Below are 22,745 nucleotides of genomic sequence, written 5' to 3' on the forward strand. Positions count from 1 at the left end.
TGAAGGTTTCTTACACCCTGAGGGTCCATTGAGCCAAGTTTGAGCAAAATCGTTTGAAAAATTCGGTGCAAAATCATCAAAATCGATAAAATTCGATGGAATTGGCCAAAAGTCGACCTAAGTCATTATTTTTTTATTATTTATTTGTAGTTATCTAAAAATAGGTTTTTTTTTCTATCTTAATGTAAATATTTTTTATAAAAATACAATTTAAAAAAATTAATACACCTTTAAAAAATATTTTTTTTAATATTTAAAAAAAATCCCATTCTACAAATCATCCATATAACCCATTTCCGAGGCATGACGCATGGCAGCCAATATCTGCAAATTCACCTCGTCCCCACCCGCCTCTATGCTAAGTTTACGAAAACGTTCCCCGGTAAAATCGTTGGAAAATAATTCCGATAATTCGGAACATTCCTCCTCGCTGCATAGCATCCATGGCAGGAAATGCGTACAAATCAGCACACCATAAAATGCATAACGGGCAAAATGGGTTTGGAATTTTTCAAAACTATACCAACTCAAAATTGTTTCAATTTCCTGGGGACTTTTGCTGGAAGCTTCTAGAATCATTTTCAGTGTGCCATACATGTGTGAGTGATAGGTGCTTAACATTTCAGGCCACAATTCGTAGCGGCCCTCCGCCGATGAATTGAAATACATAAAGAAACTTAAATCCAATACGGGAGAACCATAACGTACCTCCTGGAAAAGGAAAATATTTTATTTTAATTTTGAATTTAAATTTGGTATCTAAAACCTCACTTGAAAATCAATCATTTTAACATCCTCCACCTTGTCCCCCTCCCCTTCCTTTTGGTATTTAAACAACACATTATTACGATTATAATCCCCATGTAAGATGGCTGCAAATCGCCTATCCTCCTCCGTCTCTTCCACTTGTACCCTTAATTTTTCCAATAATTTTGTGGGCTCGGCATAATATTTCTCCCTTAGCTTGCGCAGATTTTCAATTAATTTCAAATCCTTTGGAGATTTTTTATCAAAGGTATTTGTGTCGATAACACGATCGAAGTAATCATAAAAACGATCAAAAGCCAAACGATAAATGATCGTATACAAATGACCCTTGGCTTCTTCGGGGCTGTGGGCCACAAAAGGTAAAACATTTAGACCTGATTTTAATCGCTCCAAAAGGTCATTGTTTAAGGCCCTAAGGGCATAGGAAAAGGCATGATGTTTGGCCACCGGTTTACACATGGCCAGCAAATGTTCACGATCCAATATGAGACGGGGACCCATAACGTAGCCGCATGGCTTTAGGTTTTCCAAAACCAAGGCGGCTTCTCGCGACTGCCGGGAGGAACTGAGACCTAAAAACATGATCGATTTTGTTATATTTTCTATTTTATATATCATATAAAAACCTTCAATATACCCAAATGCCGCCTTATAACAATTCGGCACCAATTCACTTATCTTCAGCGAAGTGATTTTCAATTCATTCAACAGCTTTTCATATTGTGGCAGAACATCGGAATAGATAAAAATCTCATTGGCAAATTGTACATACGATTTACTGGACTCTCGAAACTCAACATCACCTCTCATAAATTTTGCTATCAGCAAACGTTCCACTTCACTGCAAAAGAAAAAAATTCGATTTAAAAATTATAGATTTTTTTCAAATATCAGACCCTTTTACCCTTTATTTGTTTTGGTTTTCAATTGTATATTATATAGGGCCGACATGAAACCATCCAAGCCACTGGAATGTTCAATTGAGTAGGATATCAATTCCTCATTATTTAATTTTTCGATTATTTCTGGTATTAAATAGTTATCAATATACGATTTATGGGCCTCCAGGGACATTGTGATATCAGTAAATGGGGACTGAAAAAGGAAAAAAGATTCAATTATTAAACAAAATAAATAGAATTAAAAAACAATTCAAATTCAAGCTTTTGAATTTTTTTCCTTGAAGAAACCACGCCTCGGAATTATTTTTCTTTAAAAATCCAAGCTTCGAAATTATTTTTCTTTAAAAATTCACACTTCGGAATTAGTTTGCTTTAAAAATTCACGCTTCGGAACTATTATTCCACCATTCGGAATTATTTTTGTTTAAAAATCCCCGCTTCGGAATTAATTCTGTTTAAAAATCCACACTTCGGAATTATTTTTCTTTAAAAATCCACACTTCTGAATTATTTCTCTTTAAAAATCGACGCTTCGGCATAATAATTCTTTAAAAATTCACGTTTCAGAATCATTTTCCACGATTCGGAACTATTTTTCCATCAAAATCCTCACTTCGTAATTATTTTTCTTTAAAAATCCACGATTCGGATTTATTTTTCCATCAAAATCCTCACTTCGGAATTATTTTTCTTTTAAAAATCCACGATTCGGATTTATTTTTCTTTAAAAATCCACGCTTCGAAATTATTTTTCTTTAAAAATCCACGCTTCGGAATTAGTTTTCTTTAAAAATCCATGATCAGGAATTATTTTTCTTAAAAAATCCACGCTTCGGAATTAGTTTTCCGTCAAAATGCTCACTTCGGAATTTTATCCTTTAAAAATTTACGCTTCGGAGTTATTTTTCTTCAAAAATGCAAGCTTCGGAATTATTTTTCTTCAAAAATTGACGCTTCGGAATTATTTTTTTTTTTAATCTACGTTTCGGAATCATTTTTTTTCAATCCATGTTTCGTAATTATTTTTTTAATTTTTTTTTTAATTGCATATCGACAACCCTAGCAACTGATTTATAACGTCATGTCCCAGCATGAATTACACCAATTAACAATGAAGAGAGATAAAATTTCCATCTGAAAATATTCTTGAAAAATTATACCCCGGTACTTCAGAAATTGTTCCTAAAAAAATAAGATTTATTAAATAACTGATAATTTTTTTGAAAATACTTTTAACATATCCTTTATCTCGCAATAACGTTACCCGTTTTGATATCTACATCCCTAATTGATCACCTCTGGATATTTACACGTCATGTCTAGATTTGCATTACAACAACTTCATTAATTTCATTATCTTTGAAGGGTCTTTCATCTCTTCGTTTGATATCTCTCCTTTTTAAAATTCACATCCTCAGTTTCCCAGTTAATACCTTGCTAAAAAATATACACCAATCTGTGCCGTATTTTAATTAAAACTGAAATTAAATTGGCTAAATTAATTGAATGTCGACTCCCACTCTCTCTTCTCTTGGCCTTATCAGCTGTTATCGGCAATAATAACAAAACAAATACAACGGTATTGCCATATTCTAGCATAGATGTCAAATAGTATGTTTCACTAGATACGAAAAACGACTTGGCGGGAAATCAGGAATGAAAGGAAAATGAAATAACTGACAAGGAAGTAAACAAAACAAATACAAAGGTATTGACATATAGGGTACACTAGGTAGGAAAAGGATTAAACGGTAAAAGAGCAGTAAATTGTTTTCTTTTTTAAGAAATATGAATAAATATATAACGGATTTTTAAAAATATTATTTAAAAAAAAATTATAACTACTTTCTATTATAAATAAAGAAAATTGAACCAAAGCTATGGAATTTCCTTATTCTACAGTATATGCGACATAATAGGGAACAGTAGGTACGAAAAGTGCCAAGGCGGGAAATACGTTATAAAACGGAGGTATTTAATAAAAATTGAGGATTAAAATTAATAAAAAAATTTGAATATTTTCTTAAGAGAAATATTTCCGAAGAATAAATTTTGTAAAAAAAAATAATTCTGATTTCTAAAGAAGAAAAAAAATTCCGAAGCGGGGAATTTTAAAGAAAATGAATTCCATAGCGTGGATTTTTAAAAGAAAAATAATTTCAAAATGTGGATTTTTAAAGAAAATGAATTCCAAAGCGTGGATTTTTAAAGAAAAATAATTCCAAGCCTGAATTTTTAAAGAAAATGAGTTCGAAAGCGTGGATTTTTAAAGAAAAAATCCTAAGCGTGGGTTTTTAAAGAAAAATAATTCCAAGCCTGAATTTTTAAAGAAAATGAGTTCGAAAGCGTGGATTTTTAAAGAAAAAATCCTAAGCGTGGGTTTTTAAAGAAAAATAATTTCTAATGCGTGGATTTAAGGAAAAATAATTTCTAATGCGTGGATTTAAGGAAAAATAATTTGGAAACGTGGAATTTTAAAGGAAAAGAATTCCAAAGCGTGAATTAAAAAAAAATTTTGACGTCTGAGTTTTTTAAGAAAAATAATACTGAAGCGTGGAATTTCAAAAGTAAAAGAATTCCGAAGCGTGGATTTTTAAAGAAAAAGAATTCCAAAGGGTAGTTTTTTAGAGAAAAATAATTTCGAAATTTAGATTTTTATAGAAAAGGGATTCCGAAGTGTGGAATTTTAAAGAAAAGGGATTCCGAAGTGTGGAATTTTAAAGAAAAGGAATTCCGAAGCTTCGAATGTTTTATTTTGGATTTTAAAAGAAAAAGATTTCGAGGCATAGATTTTTTAAGAAAAATTTTCGAAGCATGGATTTTTAAAGAAAGCAAAATCTGAAGCATCGATACAAAATCCCAAGCGCGCATTATTACAGAACCAAACCTATGGTTCGAATGCATTGATTTCAATAGATTTGGTTCGATCAGCTGATTGGTATTGCTTTAAGGGCTAAGCAGAATGTTCATGTTGAGCCATCCGTCGCGTGAAGTTGATGTGCGTTGCACATCGGAGTTAAATATTCTGTTTAGCCCTTGATAGTTATTTTAATCAATTTTAATCTAATTTCCAGGCAACTGCGTTTAAAAAGTTCCATTTCCATACTTTTTATTAGGTTCACAACATTAATTTAAATACTTCAGAGACCACGAATACCTCACAAAACATATACTTAATTTTAAATATCAAGCGTATGGCTAAAAAAATTTCTGGTTATAAAGAAGATTTTGTAACTGAAGGCGTGTCCTCCTCCAGCTAATCCACTTTTTATTAAAATAGAAGGTATATGACCATACACCATATATAGACACCGTCTAACAATCTATGAATCCTTTGGATTGCTGTTGTATAAAAACGAGATCTTATAACCAATTTTCACTCAAATTTGTATTCGATGATAAACTATTTTTTGTTTAGTTCGGTAGATAAAACACGTGGAATGTTAAGCGAAAGCTTAATACAGCGCCATTTGGTATTTTTTTTAAGCCCGTAGGCGTAATTAACTCTTTAAAATGTGTCTTTCCTGTGAGCCGTCCGAAGACGAAATGATGAAGGAGATTTAAAAAATATTATTTTTAATTATCATTGTGAAAAAAAAAACTATATCAAAATATAGGATTTAATCTATTGACTGTTGACAAGTCAAAAATCGATTTATAGCTACCTATTTTTGTATTTTGCTTCATTTCTGGCTCTTTTTTACTTTAATATAAATCATAATAATTTATTTACTATTAATAACAATTATTTATTCAATTTAAATAATATTTTTTATTTAACAATAATAAAAAATAATTTTAATTACGATTTATGGACAAAACACCGATTATTCATCAATAAAAACGAAACTAGTATGCACTAGTTCACGTTCAGTTTCCGTTAGTGAACAGTAACGGATTGAACACTAAACCACACAAAGGAGAAACATTTGCCAAAAATAACATAAAACCACGCCTATTGGTTTCTAAATAAGAAAAATGTTATAAATTTATAAAAAAAAATTATATAATTATATGTTTATTTACATGGATTAATCAATGTAAATTGCGTTAATCATAAATCGTTTCATGTTTGTAGTTTGTGTGAAGAATACAAACGGCACTAGTTCACGTTCAGTTCCCATTAGTGAACAGTAACGGATTGAACACTAAACAAAGCACAAAGGAGAAGCATTTGCCGCGAATAAAACAAAAAGCCTTTTTATTGGCATATAAATAAGAAAAACAATCTAAATATATAAAGAAATAATTATATTTATTTGGAACGGATAATTAATGTACATCGCGTTAACAAAAATCTTTTCCTGTTTGTCGTTTGTGGGAAGAATCCAATCAGCTGTTTTGTTGTTATTCTTTTATATCTCTCTTTCTAAACAATAGAATGCTGCCTATCGTCGTTATGCCTCCTCCTCATTCGTAAACAATATGTGTGGTTCTGCGCCATATTACTTGAAGTTCATTTTTATCATACATTCTCTCCTATCTCCGTCTATCCGTTGCACGTTTGGAACGTTTCTAAATTCGTTGGGGTTATTCAGTATAATTCCAACGAATTGGACCAATAGCGAGAGACACAGAGAGAAAGAAATCCGCAGATATCGAGAATTAAACAATAGAATTTTTTTCTTTGTTAAATAATTAAAAAAAATCAAAAAACAACAACAAAAACTATACGGAAACGGAATTGCGAAAAGTCGGATTTTCTTCTGCTCTTGGAGGTGGTGGTTTGCCTCTTAAATGGCCAAAGAATGGATGAATTGTCTGAACTGGAAGCATGTCGTATTTGTGTAAAATGTTATCGTATGGCCGAAATGGATTTCATCTCCCTATTCCATGATAATGAGGAGTTTCAAACGGAGCTGGACTTTATAAGGGGTGAAATATGTCAATGGAAGTTGAAGATAGAACCTGAAGATGGTTTGCCACAGCGTATCTGTGCCGATTGTTTTGCGAAATTTTGCAGCATTGATGCTTTTCGCAAGGAGTGTGAAATGGCCCAGCAGAAGTTATTGCAATCGATACTCAATGCTGATAAGGCGGAAGAGAATCGACAACAACAACAATCTTTGTTAGGATCCTCATCATCCGCGATAATGGGAGGAAATGATGTGGCGTTAAATGATTATCAGGTGTTTGAACCGCAATTTGATAATTTCGTAAATTCCCCCACCCCATCAACACCACCACCACCACCTCTGATGATGGACAGTTCGGCCACTTTGTTGGCCAGCAATTTGATAACACGGGAACCCGACAATGATATGGACTTCCTAACATCCGCATCACCAACATCACAGAATCTCTTTAGTTTTGAAACAGCCGAGCCACCCACAACGGGAACACTGCCATTAGAGACTGAGACTGAAACTGCTACTCCTATTTTGGATGAACTTATGGAGGGTAATGGTGTGGGTGTAGGCGGTGCAGGAGGCAAACATGATCTCGAAGATATATTACGCAGCAGTATCATACCGACAACCACCTCTCAACAACAAAAATGTGCTAAATTACTAATGGTAACAACAAGGACCAGCACCACCAACACAGCTACAACAGCAACAACAACAAAAAATAACAAAAATGTACTGAATATTGTTACAAATACAACAAAGACTGATAGGAGAAGAATGGGCGAATTGGGAGGCAACCGAAAACCCTTACCACCACCCCCAACAATTTCCCAGATGATCACCAGCAGCAGCAGTGAAGATGTTGCCAACACCTCGGACAATGAATGCGACGATGCCAATGTCAATAAACGCCTCAAAGGCTTGCCATATACCTGTCATTATTGCTACTGTCCCGACATTGGACCCATCGATCATTTAAGCTTCCCCAACGAAGATGCCCTATCGCAACATTTCTTTGACATCCACGATCCAAATCGCCCCTACACCTGTCCCCATTGCAGTAATTCGTATAAAACCCAAAAGTTACGCGACAATCATATCCGATTGAATCACGAACTGAATAAATCGAAATGTAATTTTTGCCATAAAAATTTACGCGGCGCAGCGGATATTCATCAATTCCATTGCCAGCATGTTGGAGATTGGGAATGTGATCAGTGTAAGGAGAAATTTTTAAATGTACCGTTGCATCGTTTTCGTTTACACCAAAGACAACATGATCGCGGAAGGCATTTGAAATGTTCGGTATGTCATAGGACATTTATGCGCAAGGCGAATTTGGAGGCGCATGAGAAAATGCATCGGAATCAGGTGAAGACCCAGTGGCATTGCAGTCCGTGTAAGACAAGTAAGTGAGGGATGATCTTTCATTAAATTTTTTATAGAGTAAGGAAAATCCAAAATAGAGTGGAGATCTGCAGGGCATGTCCCCTTAGGCCCTCTACGATCGAGTAGAAGTCTTCCTTGGAGGTCTAGAATAGAGTAAATGTGATCTCGAGACCCAACTACAATTGAGTAGATATGGTTCCGTGATGTCTATGACAGAGTACACTTCTCTAGAGACATTCAGGGTTGCGTAGATGTTCGCCAGAGGCGTCTACAATAGAGTAGATGATCCTGAAGGTCATATACAATTAAATATATGTTCTTCAGAGACGTTTTGGGTATAGTAGATGTTCTTCGGGGACTTCTACGGTGCAGTAGATGCAATCCAGGGACCTTTAAGATAATGTAGATGCTCGTGAAGGGTGAGTAGATGTGCTTCAGGGATGTCTTCTATATTGTAGATGTCATCGGGGGCCGTCTACGATGTAGTAGATGCGATCCAGGGACCATTAATATAATGTAGATGTTCTCGAAGGTCATCTACGACTGAGTAGATGTTGTCCAGGACGTCTATTGTGTAGTACATGTAGTCCGGGGACATCTACGATGTAGTAGACGTTCTTCTAGGACGTCTACGATGGAGTAGACGTCGTCCTGGGACATCTATAGTAGATACGATCCAGGGACCTTTAAGATAATGCAGATGTTCTCGAAGTTCATCTACGAATGAGTAGATGCTGTCTATTGACAGCACTACTACATCTACGATCTAGTAGATGTTTTTCTAGGACATCTACACTAGATCGTATGCCCTTTTAGGACATCTACGATGAAGTTTATGGTTCCGATGGACATCTAGGAACGTCAACGGTATACCAAATGAGCCATAGAGACGTCAACGATATGTATACAGCGGAGTAGATGTTTTCGAGGGACATCTTCTGTGGTGTAGATGTTTTACAGGGACATCTACAGTGACGTAGATGTGATCCAGGAACCTCTAATGGTGAGTAGATGTGATTCAGGAACATCTACTACAGTGTAGGTGGTCTCATAGGTCACCTTCGATTGTGTAGATGTCTTCCTGGAACATCTACTGTGGTGTAGATGTGGTTCAGGAACCTCTAATGTTCGGCAGATGTGATTCAGGAACGTCTACGATAATGTAGATGTTCCCGCAGGTCATCTACGATTAAGTAGATATTTCCCTGGGACATCTACTGTGGAGTAGATGTTGTCTAGAGACATCTACTGTAGAGTAGATGTTGTCCAGGGACATCTAATATTGAGTATATGTGATTCAGGAACCTCTTCGACAGTGTAGGTGTTCTAATAGGTCACCTTTGACTGTGTATATGTCTCCCTGCGACATCTACTGTGGTGTAGATGTTTTCCAGGGACATCTAATGTGTTGTACATGTGATCCAGGAACATCTAATGTTGAGTAGATGTGATTCAGGAACCTCTACGACAGTGTAGGTGTTCTCATAGGTCACCTTCGATTGTGTAGATGTCTCCCTGGAACATCTACTGTGGTGTAAATGTTTCCTAGGGACATCTACAGTGGCCTAGATGTGATCCAGGAAGCTCTACTGCGGAGTAGATGTGATTCAGGAACTTCTAAGACATTGTAGGTGTTCCTTCGATTGAGTAGATGTCATCCTGGGACATCTATTGAAGAGTAGATGTCCCCCGGGAAATCTATTGCAGAGTAGGAACGCTTTCTGTAGGATATATGTCCTTTAGAGACATCTACGATAGATAAAATGTCCTGCAGAACCATACCCGATTGAGTTGGTGTTTTCCCAATGACCTCTACTCTAGAGTAGATGGTCTTCATGGACCTCTACTAGCCTCTAGGCACATCTACGATTGTGTAGACATTGTCTAGGGACGTCTACGGTCGAATAGATCTTCGAAGTTCGGCATTTACAGGGTAATAAATTAATTTATAGACTGTTACAACGGAGTATACATTTTTTTGTTTTCCTCAGGTCTTTCTAGAGAAGTATTGATGCTCTCAGGACCCTAGTCATGTATCTTGAAGAAGCTTACAGTCTTTACTAATCCTTTTTTTTTCTAATTTTCAGATTTCTTAACCAATTACGACCTGAGGCGCCACAATTATCAGCATCACGATGATGAGACCCCGGTCAAATGCAAGGAATGTAATCAGGGTAAGCGAAACTATGGAATATATTTGCAAATGTTTTCAAGTAACCACTTCTTTTTCTCTCCCTCCTACTCTAGGCTTCTCCAGCATTGCCTTTATGCAACGGCATATTGCACAGATTCACAACAACAACAATAACAACAAACCGAAAGTCAGCAACACAACAACGGCGACAACAACTCCACAACCCCCAACAGCAGGTGGAAATATTCACATCTGCCACAAATGTAATGCCTCATTTGCCACACTCGATTCCCTACAATGGCACATGGAGTTAAGTAATAAAAATAATGGACAATGTCTATCGCCGGATATTTTACTCGATAGTAAGGAACGACGTCGTATACAACGTCAGGGAGTATTCCCCTGTTTTGTGTGTCCCAAACGTTTTCATTTACGCTCACAACTTGATAAACACTTGAATACACACGACACCCGGTTGAGACCATTCCAATGTGATCAATGGTAAAACAAAAAGATGGAAATTCTTTTGCTTTCGAATATTACTTTTTTTTGGAAATTTAATGGCTTTCATTTCGTGTTTTCGTCTTTTCCTGTTTCTTTAAATTATTTTTGGTGCCAATAAATTGCAATTTTTGTTTTTGGCGGTTTGAAAAAAATTCACTATTTTTTTGTAATGTAATTTAAAATAGTTTTTTGTGTAGAGCTTTCAAATTTTTTCCTTTAAAGATTGTTTTGTAATATTTGTTTTGTTTTATCTCTCCTCTAGCTATATGCGCTGCCGCACCGCTGTGGAGTTAAAACAGCATGTCGATGTGGCCCATCTGAATATCAAAGCCTTTTCCTGTGACAAATGTGGCAAATGTTTTGGCTATAAAAAGGATCTACGGGATCATATGCTGTTCCATGCGGGTGAGTATGAAGATCTAATGAGAACAAGTAAGAATTTATTTTTAAATTTTAGTTGGAAGATCCCCAAATACACAAAATATCGAAAAATAGGGGTATCTTTATATGGGGCCTAACCCGAAAGTGGGACCAATATTGATAATTTTTGGTAGGAAGATTTTCTACTCAAGTAGTTTCCAAAATACCAAATTACAGCCAATTCGGTTAAAAATCTTAGCCAAAATCTGCAAAATATCGAAAAAATAGGGGTATCGTTATATGGGACCTACCCCCAATTTTGGTTTAATATTTATAACTTTTGGCAGGAAGATTTGCTATCCTTTGAGTACTCAGAATACCAAATTTCAGCCAATTCGGTTGGAAAAATGTCCTCAAAATTTAGAATAATGGGTTTATCGTTATATGGGGACTAACTGAAACTTGAACCGATTTTTATAATTTTTGGCAGGAAGATTTGCTACACAGTGACAAGGCAGAATACCAATTTACAGCCAATTCGGTTGAAAAACGCGACCAAAATCTGCAAAATGCCGAAAAATAGGGGTATCGTTATATGGGATCTACCCCTAATTTTGGAACAATATTGATAATTTTTGGCAGAAAGATTTGCTACCCTTTGAGTACCCATAATACCAAATATCAGCCAATTCGGTGGAAAAATGTCCTCAAAATTTAGAATAATGGTTTTATCGTTATATGGGGGCTATCCTGAAACTTGGACCAATATCGATAATTTTTGGTGGGCATTTTATCTACCCAATGAGAACTCAAAATACCAAATTACAGCCAATTCGGTTGAAAAAACGTACCCAAAATGTCGAATAATGGTTTTATCGTTATATGGGGGCTATACCGAAACCTGGACCAATATTGACAATTTTTGGTATAAAGATATACTACCCAAGGAGTATCCAAAATACCCAATTTCAGCTAAATCGACTGAAGAAAGTCCTCAAAATACCGAATAATGGTTGTATAGTTATATGGGGGCTACCCTGAAACTTGGACCAATATTGATAATTTTTGGTGGGAAGTTTTGCAACCTAAGGGAAATGTAAAATACCAAATTACAGCCAGTTCGATTGAAAAATATCCTCAAAATTCCGAATAATGGTTTTATCGTTATATGGAGGCTAACCCGAAACTTCGACCGATATTGATAATTTTTCTTAGAATAATTTGTTTCGTCATGAGTACCCGATATACCAAATTAAAGCCGATTCCGTTGAAAAACATGATCGAACAGACGAAATATTGGAATTTTTTATATGGGTCCTATCCTGAAACTTGGACCGATATTCATAATATTTTGTGGGGAGATTTTTTGCTCATTATATAGCCAAAATACCAAAATAGCGGCAAATCGATTGACAAAAATCCGCAAAATACGGAATAATGGTTTTATCGTTATATGGGGTCTATTCCACAAGTTGGACCGATATTGATAATTTTTGGCAGTGAGATTCTCGACACAGTTAGACCCCAAAATAAGAAATTACAGCCAATTCTGTTGGAAAAATGTTACCAAAAATCCCGAATAATGATTTTTTCTTATATGGAACCTATCCCGAAACTTGGACCAATATTAATAATTTTTGGCAGGAAGATTTGTTACCTAATGAGTACCCGATATACCAAATTGAAGCCGATTCCGTTGAAAAACATGACAAAAAAACGAATAGTGGCAATTTTTTATATGGGGCCTATCGTGAAACTTCGACCGATATTAATAATTTTTGGCAGGAAGATTTGTTACCTAATGAGTACCCGATATACCAAATTAAAGCCGATTCCGTTGAAAAACATGACCGAAAAAAACGAATAGTGGGAATTTTTTATACCATTTTTTATTTTTTTTAATTTTTATTTTCATAAAATTAGTTTAATTTTCTCTATTCTCTTCCTTTCCTTCCAGAGGTCAATGTCCATTGCACTGAAGAGGGTTGTGATTATGTTTGTAAAAATGAAAAGGCCCTTAACGATCACATACGCCACAAGCATCGCCTGTTGTCGTGTGAATATTGTCGTGAGGAATTTACTCGGCAAAAATTAACGGGTAAATATTATTTCGATTTATTTATTTATTTTTTTTTTTCAAATTATTTTTAAATATTTTTTTATTTTCTAGCACATCTTCGTAATGTCCACAGGGCCGAAATCGACATCGACTTGGCCGGAAATGCTGATAATTTTTATAAATCGAAATTACTCAATAATAATAATGATATTACACAAATCTCGTTTAATTTACTTAATACTCAAAACAATGCCTCATCTACAACAACAACAACATCCACATTATCGTCATCATCAACAACAACAAACACATCAAATGCCATAACAAATATTGAAGTGCTTGGTGGTGATGGTCATGGCTTTCAATCAACATCACCGTCATCATCAAAAATCACAAGAATTTCAGCGGCCAATATAACAACAACCCCATCACCATTATCATCACCCACAACTAATCGTCATGTTTTCCTAACCGATCACAATTCGAATAATTTAACTTTGAATAATTTTATTGCCAATACATCGTCGAATGACTTGAATCTCAGTGTCAATGCCGATGCCTCGAATAGCATGTATGTGGTAACAACGGCCACCGACACGCCCGTGACAGCCTCCTCCATTAACGAAAGCGATACAAATTTGGATCAATATTTTATGGCCTCACTAATGGATACGGAACAGGAGATAACTGTTACCTAAAGACAAACGACTCCATTAAAGGTAACCACACAGAAATCAATTTCTGAAAAAAAAGACAAAAACACACACACACAAATTCTTTGAAACTAAAAGCAAAACAAAATATGAGTAGAAATATTTGAAGTAGTAATGACTGGAGAAAAAAAATCGAAAGACTCTTTTTAACAAGGTCACATATATAGAAGTCAAATTTATTTTCTTAATTCTTAAGACAAAACCGAAAAGTAATTCAAAAACAAAAATCTAAAAACTGCATGCATTAGTATTAGAGATTCAAAACAAAACACAAATCCATAAGAACAGCTGTCTTTAGGGCAAAAGTACAAGACTTACTATTTATAACTAACCACATCTTATATATTTAGAAAGAAAACTCAACAAAAGAAATCTCAAAATCTTCTAAACAAAAAACTAAGATTCTCCAATTTTTCCTAAACAAACTAAAAAGGAAGAAAAAAAAACAAAACAAACAAAAAAGGAAAATCAAAACTAAAAGCAATCCATTTTACTTTATAAAGATAAACAAAACTATATTGAAACTTTGTATACCAACCAAAACATATAACCAAAATATTTGAAAAAAAAAACATTCCTTCAAAAAAAAAAAAAAAAATTCCCCCAAAACAAAAAACATTTCCCCTTTACAAAACAAACAAAAAAAATCCTTACAAATAATTTATAATACAAAAATATTTTCCAACAAAAAACATTTCCCCTTTACAAAACAAAACAACTTATAAAATAATCTATAATACATAAAGTAGGCTTGTATAAGAGTTTTTTTATATTTAAAAAATTTCATATGACTTGTATAAGAGTTTTGTATGATGTATAAGACTTTTCTATGGCTTGTATATGCAGTATAAGAGTTTTTGTGAGCCGTATAAGACATTTATAGACATTTTACGTGTTATACGAGGTTTTTATGGCACATAAAGCATTTCTAAGAGTCTTATATGCAGTATAAGAGTTTTACTTTTCCCTATTATTACAAAATAATCTATAATACACAAATTAGGATTGTATAAGAGTTTTTTATATTTAAAATATTTCTATATGACTTGTATAAGAGTTTTGTATGATGTATAAGAGTTTTCTACGACTTATTTATGTGATATAAGAGTTTTTGTGTACCGTATAAGACGTTTCTAAAGACATTTTAGGTGTTATAAGGATTTTTATGACAGTATAAGAGTTTTTATATACAGTATAAGAATTTTTCTATATCCTATTAGATATTTGTATGAATCTTATATGTCGTATACGAAATTTCTATGCATTATAAAACTTTTTTAGAGTCTTATATGCAATATAAGAGTTTTTCTCTACCCTATCAGACTTTTCTATGAGTCTTATATGCGCTATGTATTATAAGACTTTTTTAAGAGTCTTATATGCGAGTTTTTTATAATATAAGAGTTTTTCTGTGTCATATTAGACATTTCTATGAATCTTATATGCGCTATAAGAAGTTTCTTTGTATTATAAGACTTTGCTAAGAGTCGTATAAGACTTTTTTAAGAGTCGTATAAGACTTTTTTAAAAGTCTTATATGCAATATAAGAGTTTTAGTGTACCATATTCCACTTTTCTACGAGTCTTGTATGCATTGTATGAGCCTTATATATCGTATAAGATGTTTCTATGACTTATACAACTTTTTCTATGAATTTTACATGCGATATAAGAGTTTTGAATGCATTATACATCCTTTATAATAGTCTTATATTCAATTATACGATCAATATAAGAGTTTTTACAAATATATAAGAACTTTATATGTTGTATAAGAGTTTTTGGGAGATATATTACACATTTCTATCTAACTTATAGCCGTTATACGAAAGTTCTATGTATTATAAAACTTTTCTAAGAGCCTTATATGCCGTATAAGAGTTTTATATGCAAAATACAACTATAAAATAGTCTTATTACCAATATTTATTTATTTATTTAATTCATTCCATAATACTAAAGCCTTCAAGGCCAATAAATAGTAATATTAGGATCAAAATAACTATTTTACAAATGGATAAGAGTTTTTACAAATGTGTAGGATACTTATACGGATTTTACATTGCTTATAAGACTCTTATACAGTTCTTAGGTTAACCTAACCTAACAGTTCTTACAGTTCTTAGCGGCAATATAAGACCCCAATACACGTCGTATATTGTTTACAAGACTCTTATATTTATTTTTATGCTATTTTAGACTCTTATACAATTTTATCACATATATAAGACTCTTCTACGAAGTCTCCTATTGCATGTAAGACTTTTATACGGCTCTTATCAGCAATATCAGACCCTCATACACATCTCATATTGTATATAAGACTCTTATATTTGTTTTATAGGATATTTTCAACTCTTATACGACTTTATCGTCTATATATAAAAAAATTCTACGGGTCTTTTATTGTGTATAAGAATCATTTATTAGTCGTGTGTGCTATTTTCAACACTAATGTGATTTTTTATGCTACAAAAACTCGTATACGGGTCCTATATTGTATATAGGACTCTTATACGCGTCCAATATTGTATATAGGATTTTTATACGAGTCTTGTATTATATAAAGGACACTTATACGTGTCTTACACTGCATATAAGACTCTTATACGGCTCTTTGTATTTTTGTAAACTCTAATACGGATGTTATATTGTATATATAACTCTTATACGAGTCTCATATTGCATATAAAACTCTTATACAGGTCTTTCTATTTAAAGTTCTTCTATTGGTCTTATATGCAATTATACACTCTTATACGACTCATAATATGACTCTTCTACGACTCTTATATTAAATATATGACTTCTGTAGGTATCCTATATTGTATATAGAATTCTTATAGGGGTCCTATATTTTATATAGGACTATTATACGCGTCCTATATTGTATACAGGACTCTTATAGGGGTCCTATATTGTATATAAGACAGTTATATGGATCCTATATTGTAACTACGTCTCTTATAGGGGTCCTATATTGTATATAGAACTCTTATACGAGTCTCATATTGCATATAAAACCCTTATACTGGTCTTAGTATCTATTTAAGACCTTTATATTTGTCTTATATTCTCTTTGAAGCTCTTCTATTTGTCATATATGCCATTATACACTCTTATACGATTTTTTACATAATATAAGACTCTTCTATGACTCTTATATTTAATATATGACTCTTATGGGGATCCTATATTGTATATAAAACTCTTATACAGGTCTTATACTTTGTATTAGTCCATAATATGAGCCTTTTATTTCCTAAAAAACTCTTATATTCTCTTATTTTATATTATTTATGTAATTGTATGGAGTATTATTATGCCCCAACATGCAAACTTGCCTTCCATTGCACCATCTTCATGCCATCATTCCCTTTAATGCTATCCTGATTAGCCAGCGAGCATTTTTTTAATAAAAAACATTTATTTTTATAAAATTTGTAAATACCAAGAAAGACTTCAATTTTTTCCAACATATAAAAATCTCCTTTAATGCAGCTACATAGATATTAGAATATTTTATTAAAATGCCATAGAAAAGAATATTTCCAAAAACGAAAAAAATCATCCTTCTCGCTCTCTCCCTCAAAACCAAGTCTTCTAATTTCCGTATAAGACTATATATATTTTTTCCATAAATCTAAAAAAAATATTTTTGAAAAAATTAGCTATCAAAAAAATAATTGAAATCGTGGTCTTCTAATGAATACAAAAATCAAATATATCTGCCACACTTTTTTTATATGCACACACCCATACTTACACACACACACACCTATTCTTAATTGTAGACAAAATAATACCCAACAAAAAAATGAGGTATACTTTTAGGAGTAAAAAAGAAATATCACAATTTAATCAGAGAAAAATATTTTTTTTTTTTTTTACATTAAAAAAATTATTAGCTTTGCAAAGATATTATGTAGATTATACACACACAAACACATACATATATACTCACTTAAACATAAATGCATACACACATACATATTAATGAAAAGAAGAAGAAAAATGATGAAGAATACAGAATACGATATAAAAGAGATATAATCAATCAAATATTTATTTGATTATGAAAACAACAATTAAAATTATAAAAAAAATAATTTATAAAAAATTAAATGATAAAAATTTAAATTATAAAAGAATTTAATTATGAAAAAAAATATTTAAAAAAAAAAATATATATATATATATATGAAAAACAAACTATATTAAGATTATGAAAACAAAACTACCCTGAAATTATTAGAAATGAATCTTATCTTTTTTTGATAAATAAGAATTTTTAAATGAACAAAAAAAAATATAATGCAACAACAACAAACCTAAATTAACTAAATTATTTAATAAATTAAAAAAAGGAGCAAACAAAAAAAATTATTTATATTCCAAAAATCATCTTAACAACAAAATATTGGCAGAAGTGTTTTATTTGTAATGGATTTTTTTTTAAATATTTTTTTCAAGGGGCGAATTTAAAAACAAAAATGTTCAAAACATAAACCTACGGCGTGGATTTTTTAAACATAATTTTTTCAAAGCCCTACCATACGGGTAGATTTTTAAAAATTATTTTTTCAGGTACTACCAAGACTGAATCAATCTCTTACTCTCTCTCTCTCTCTCTCTCTCTCAACCCATATCTTGCTATAGTTTCTTTTATGACACCTCAAGTAGCCAGCGAACCATAAATCTAGATTTTTGTTTTTTTTTTTCAAATCCATAAAAAAATCGTATATATTTTTTCTACTACAGTAGCAACAACAATAACAAATTCTGATTACAGATTATCACCCCTTTTCGAAAAGTAAGGTTGTGGGAATTCGTAATCTATTTTTTTTTTGTTATTTTATTTTTCCAGATATTGAACCGCAATTTGTATTCCGATTCCGCTAAACAGCAAATCAACGCCAAAAACTGAATGCCATAGCTTTAGATAACGAACGACAGAACGGTTCATGTGCAAAATCAAATCAAACAAATTTGAAAAAAAAAATAAATAAAATCGTATCGAAGAGGAGAGAATGAAAGAAATCTTATCTGTATTGGGTGGTGATATTGAATGTGGTTCCAAAACAAAATAAATTTTTGCCTGGTATTGGAAATTCAGTCAGTCAGAGTAACAAAAAAAGGCCAACAAGAATTATTATCAGATTTTTGGGGAGGGGAGGGGTGGTGGATAGCACCACCATGTAAGGTATAAATGCCATGATTACAAATGGTTAGGTATTCCATTTGTCAAAAAAATTGTACCAATTTTTTTAGTGCAATTTCGTTTCACAATTGTCACAATTTTTGTTCATTAGAAAAAAATTGTTTAATTTTTTCATAAAAAAATTTTCAAATTGTATTTTTTTTCATTTCAAAAAAATTGTCACAAATTTTATTCTTTAGAAAAAATGTCCCAAAATTGTGTTTTCATTAAGATTTTTTAATTGTCCCAATTTTTTTATTTTCAACAAATTGTCCCAATTTTTTCTTTTCGGAAAAAAAAATTGTCCCAATTTATTTTTTCAGGAACAATTGTCCCAAAATGGCTTTTCTTTAGAAAAAAATTGTCCCAAATTATATTTCTTTAAATTGTCCCATTTTTTATTCTTTTCAGATAAAAATTGTCCCATTTTTTTATTCAGAAAAAAATTATCCCATTTTTCAGAAAAAAAATTATCCCAATTTTTTTTTTAGATAAAAATTGTCCCAAAATGCTTTTTATTTAGAAAAAATTTGTTCAAAATTATATTTCTTTCAATTTAATTTGTCCCAATTTTGTTCTTTTCAAAAAAAAATTGTCCCATTTTTTCCTTTAAAAAAATTGTCCCAATTTTTTCTTTTCAAAAAATTTGTCCAATTTTTTCATTTCAAAAATTGTCCCTAAATGTTTAGAAGAAAAAAATTGTCCCAAATTTTTTTCTTTAGAAAAAAATTGTCCCAAATTATATTTCTTTAAAAAAATTGTACATTTTTTTCCTTTAAAAAAAATGGTTCAAAAATGTTTTTCTTCAAATAAAAATATCCGACAATGGGTTCGTCAGAAAAAATTTGTCCCAAAATTTCTTTTCAAAAATTTGTCCCAATTTTTTTTATTTGTCCAAAATTTGTTTTCTTTAATAAATGTTTTCTAAAAAAATTGTTCCAAAAAATCCCATTTTTTCATTAAATTTGCTTTAAAAAATTGTCCCAATTTTTTCCAAAAATTTTGCTCATTTTTTTTTTAATTGTCCAAAATTTGTTTTCTATAATAAATGTTTTCTAAAAAAAATTGTTCAAAAAAATCCCAATTTTTTTCATTAATACCTTTTTTTTCAAAAAAATTGTCCCAAATTTTATTTCTTTAAAGAAATTGTCAATTTTTTTCCTTGAAAAAAAAATGGTTCAAAAATGTTTTTCTTCAAATAAAAATGTCCGAAAATGGGTTCGTCAGAAAAAAATTTGTCCCAAAATTTCTTTTCAAAAATTTGTCTCAAAATTTTTTTTTTTCAAAAAATTTGCCCATTTTTTTTATTGTCCAAAATTTGCTTTCTTTAGAAAGATTTTCAAAAAAATTTGCTCCAAAAAATCCCAATTCATTAAATTTGGCTTTCAAAAAATTGTCCCAATTTTTATTCCAAAAATATTGCTCATTTTTTTAATTGTCCAAAATTTTTTTTTAATAAATATTTTTTTTAAAAAACAAAATGTTCCAAAAAAATCCAATTTTTTTCATTAAATTTGCTTTTAAAAAATTGTCCCAATTTTTTTTCCAAAAATTTTGCTCATTTTTTTTAATTGTCCAAATTTGTTTTCTATAATAAATGTTTTCTAAAAAAAGTTGTTCAAAAAAATCCCAATTTTTTTTTCATTAATACCTTTTTTTCAAAAAAATTGTCCCAAATTTTTTTTCCAAAAAAAATTGTCAATTTTTTTTAATTGTCCAAAATTAGTTCTCTTTAGAAATGTTTTCTAAAAAAATGTTCCAAAAAATCCCAATTTTTTCATTAAAATTTGTTTTAAAAAAAATTGTCCCAATTTTTTTTTAATGTTGCCCATTTTTTTCAATTGTCCATTTTTTTTTCTTTAAAAAGTTTTGTTTTCTACAAAAAATTGTTCCAACTTTTTTCCAAAAAAATCCCAAATTTTTTTTTCAAAAAAATTGTCCCAATTTTTTTTCTAAAAAATGTTTCAATATTTTTCCAATATTAAAAAAAATTTTCATTAATAAATTTTATTTATGTTATGTCCAAAATTTTTTCCAAAAAATTTGTCCCAAATTTTTTTTTTCCAAAAAATTGGAACCAAAATTTGTTTTCCAAAAAATTTGTCCTAAATTTTTTTCCAAAAAATTTGTCCTAATTTTTTTTTTTCAAAAAATGTGTCCCAACATTTTTTTCCAAAAAATTTGTCATAAATTTGTTTATGGGGAAAAAATTGTCCCAATTTTTGTATTTAATATTTTTTTTTCTCCCAAGAAAAAATTCCATTCCGACAACCCTAATCTCAAAACTTCTTTGGGGCTGATCGATGGTAAATGTGTGACGCGAAGATAATACGTCCGACGACTACGATGATGATGATGATGGACGTTCCGATTATTTTTTGCAGACTAAGGTCCCGTTCGGCATTGGTCAACGGTAGTCACGTACTGACGTTGCGAGTAATTAAAACGGTAACGGTGAAAGTTGAGCGGATAAATAAAAACGAAGCGATCGGAACTACCCGAAAAAAAAACTTGAAGGAATTATGCCGGAATATATTATGATATCTGTGGGAGTGGTGGTGGCCTCTGTGGTGGCCCTAATCCTATTAATACTGCTCCTCTTGAAGCAAAAATCGAAAATGATATTCGGAATTTACCCCCGCAAGGGTCTCTTCTATCATTTGAAATATGTCATTGCCTTGATGGTGCTCCGGCGTATGCGTTATAAATTCTATCATCGGAATTCGAAGGATATGCGAGAGGAGGATTATATGGAAAGTTTGGATAGGCCCCAAGAGCTGTCGGAACATCCCAAGTCCTATGATGTGGTCTCATTTATGGCTGCCAATATTAAGGGAGAGAAATTTATGGTGACCCTAGAGAGAAGGAGGAGGGGTATTATTCGAGCTTGCATTTATCTCTGGTTGCCGGATTATGGTCTGTTGGCCTCACCGAAGTTGCCGGATATGTTGTATTTCACCACAAATGGTGATGAGGAGAACAATGAGTTCAAGGGGAATGGTTTCCATATTTACCCCAAGGAACCGATGAAATCCTGGGTTATCATGTATGAGGGTCCGGTGCAACAGGTGGCCGAGAACAAGCAGCTGAATGTGAAATTAAATTTGGAATTCACTTCGACCTCCAAACATTTCGATTATAATCGTGATCTGAGTGCCTCGGTGATTGCGGATTCCATTGCCCGTGAGTCATGGAATGAGGCCTTCTATATTATGTGTGTTAATGTGGATAAGATTTTGGAAAAGCGTACCCATTATGAACAGAATGGTGCGATACAGGGTGATCTCCTGATTGAGGGTGTGGGAACGAAGATCCTGAAATTGAATGGCTTCCGGGATCATAGTTTCGGAACCGATCGTTGCCTTTCCACCATCAATCGTTATGTCTACTTTTCGCTCTTCCTGGAGGATGGCACCAGTATGGTGGTCGGCAACCTCTCGCAACCCTCTTTCTTCTTGTCCTCTCTCAAGGTGGGCTATATCTGCAACAAGGAAGGCGTCTATGAACCGATTACAAAATGCAATTTCGAGCTGTATACCTATGGCCAAAAAGGTGTTCCGCCAAATAATCAAAATTTCATTGTCCACACGCGGGATAATAGTTATTTTGTTCAGATCCAGGTGGAAGATTGTGCTGTCCGCTATATGGGTGGCAATTGGGAATCGAAGGTGTATAATCAATTTTTCCGTTGCACTGTGAATGGGGTGCAGGGTCATGGTATTACGGAATATTTGTATCGTCATAATGATGGGCGACCGGAGGAGGTGTGCGTCCAGGATCCGGAATGGTATCAACGCATTAGGAAATTTGAAAGGACTTTGAGTAGCTGTGAGCGAGAGGATGATAGTGAAATGTTCTTTTTTTGA

The 22,745-nt window shown here is 32.4% G+C and overlaps 3 protein-coding genes across 3 annotated transcripts; 2 read left to right on the forward strand and 1 right to left on the reverse strand.

The window, feature by feature from the left end:
- Positions 1 to 270: 270 nt before the first annotated feature.
- Positions 271 to 6,143, reverse strand: LOC133328516 (uncharacterized). The gene is made up of 5 exons (XM_061537080.1): positions 6,120 to 6,143; positions 1,673 to 1,863; positions 1,395 to 1,609; positions 772 to 1,340; positions 271 to 711 (listed from the first exon to the last, which is right to left on the reverse strand). The coding sequence occupies exons 1-5, from the start codon at positions 6,141 to 6,143 to the stop codon at positions 271 to 273; spliced, it is 1,440 nt and encodes a 479-aa protein (XP_061393064.1).
- A 265-nt stretch (positions 6,144 to 6,408) lies between these two features.
- LOC133328517 (zinc finger protein 567-like) lies at positions 6,409 to 13,664 on the forward strand. Its single transcript, XM_061537081.1, has 7 exons — positions 6,409 to 7,186; positions 7,355 to 7,928; positions 9,997 to 10,083; positions 10,157 to 10,544; positions 10,810 to 10,952; positions 12,865 to 13,005; positions 13,303 to 13,664. Exons 1-7 carry the CDS (start codon positions 6,419 to 6,421, stop codon positions 13,662 to 13,664), a joined length of 2,463 nt encoding a protein of 820 aa, XP_061393065.1. The 5' UTR covers positions 6,409 to 6,418.
- A 7,737-nt stretch (positions 13,665 to 21,401) lies between these two features.
- Positions 21,402 to 22,745, forward strand: LOC133328519 (uncharacterized). The gene has a single exon (XM_061537082.1). The coding sequence runs from the start codon at positions 21,402 to 21,404 to the stop codon at positions 22,743 to 22,745; it is 1,344 nt and encodes a 447-aa protein (XP_061393066.1).

This window comes from Musca vetustissima, unplaced genomic scaffold (assembly GCF_032173495.1).
Source record: "Musca vetustissima isolate MV318-11 ecotype Yass unplaced genomic scaffold, APGP_CSIRO_Mvet_v1 utg3263, whole genome shotgun sequence".
NCBI classification, from domain to species: domain Eukaryota; kingdom Metazoa; phylum Arthropoda; class Insecta; order Diptera; family Muscidae; genus Musca; species Musca vetustissima.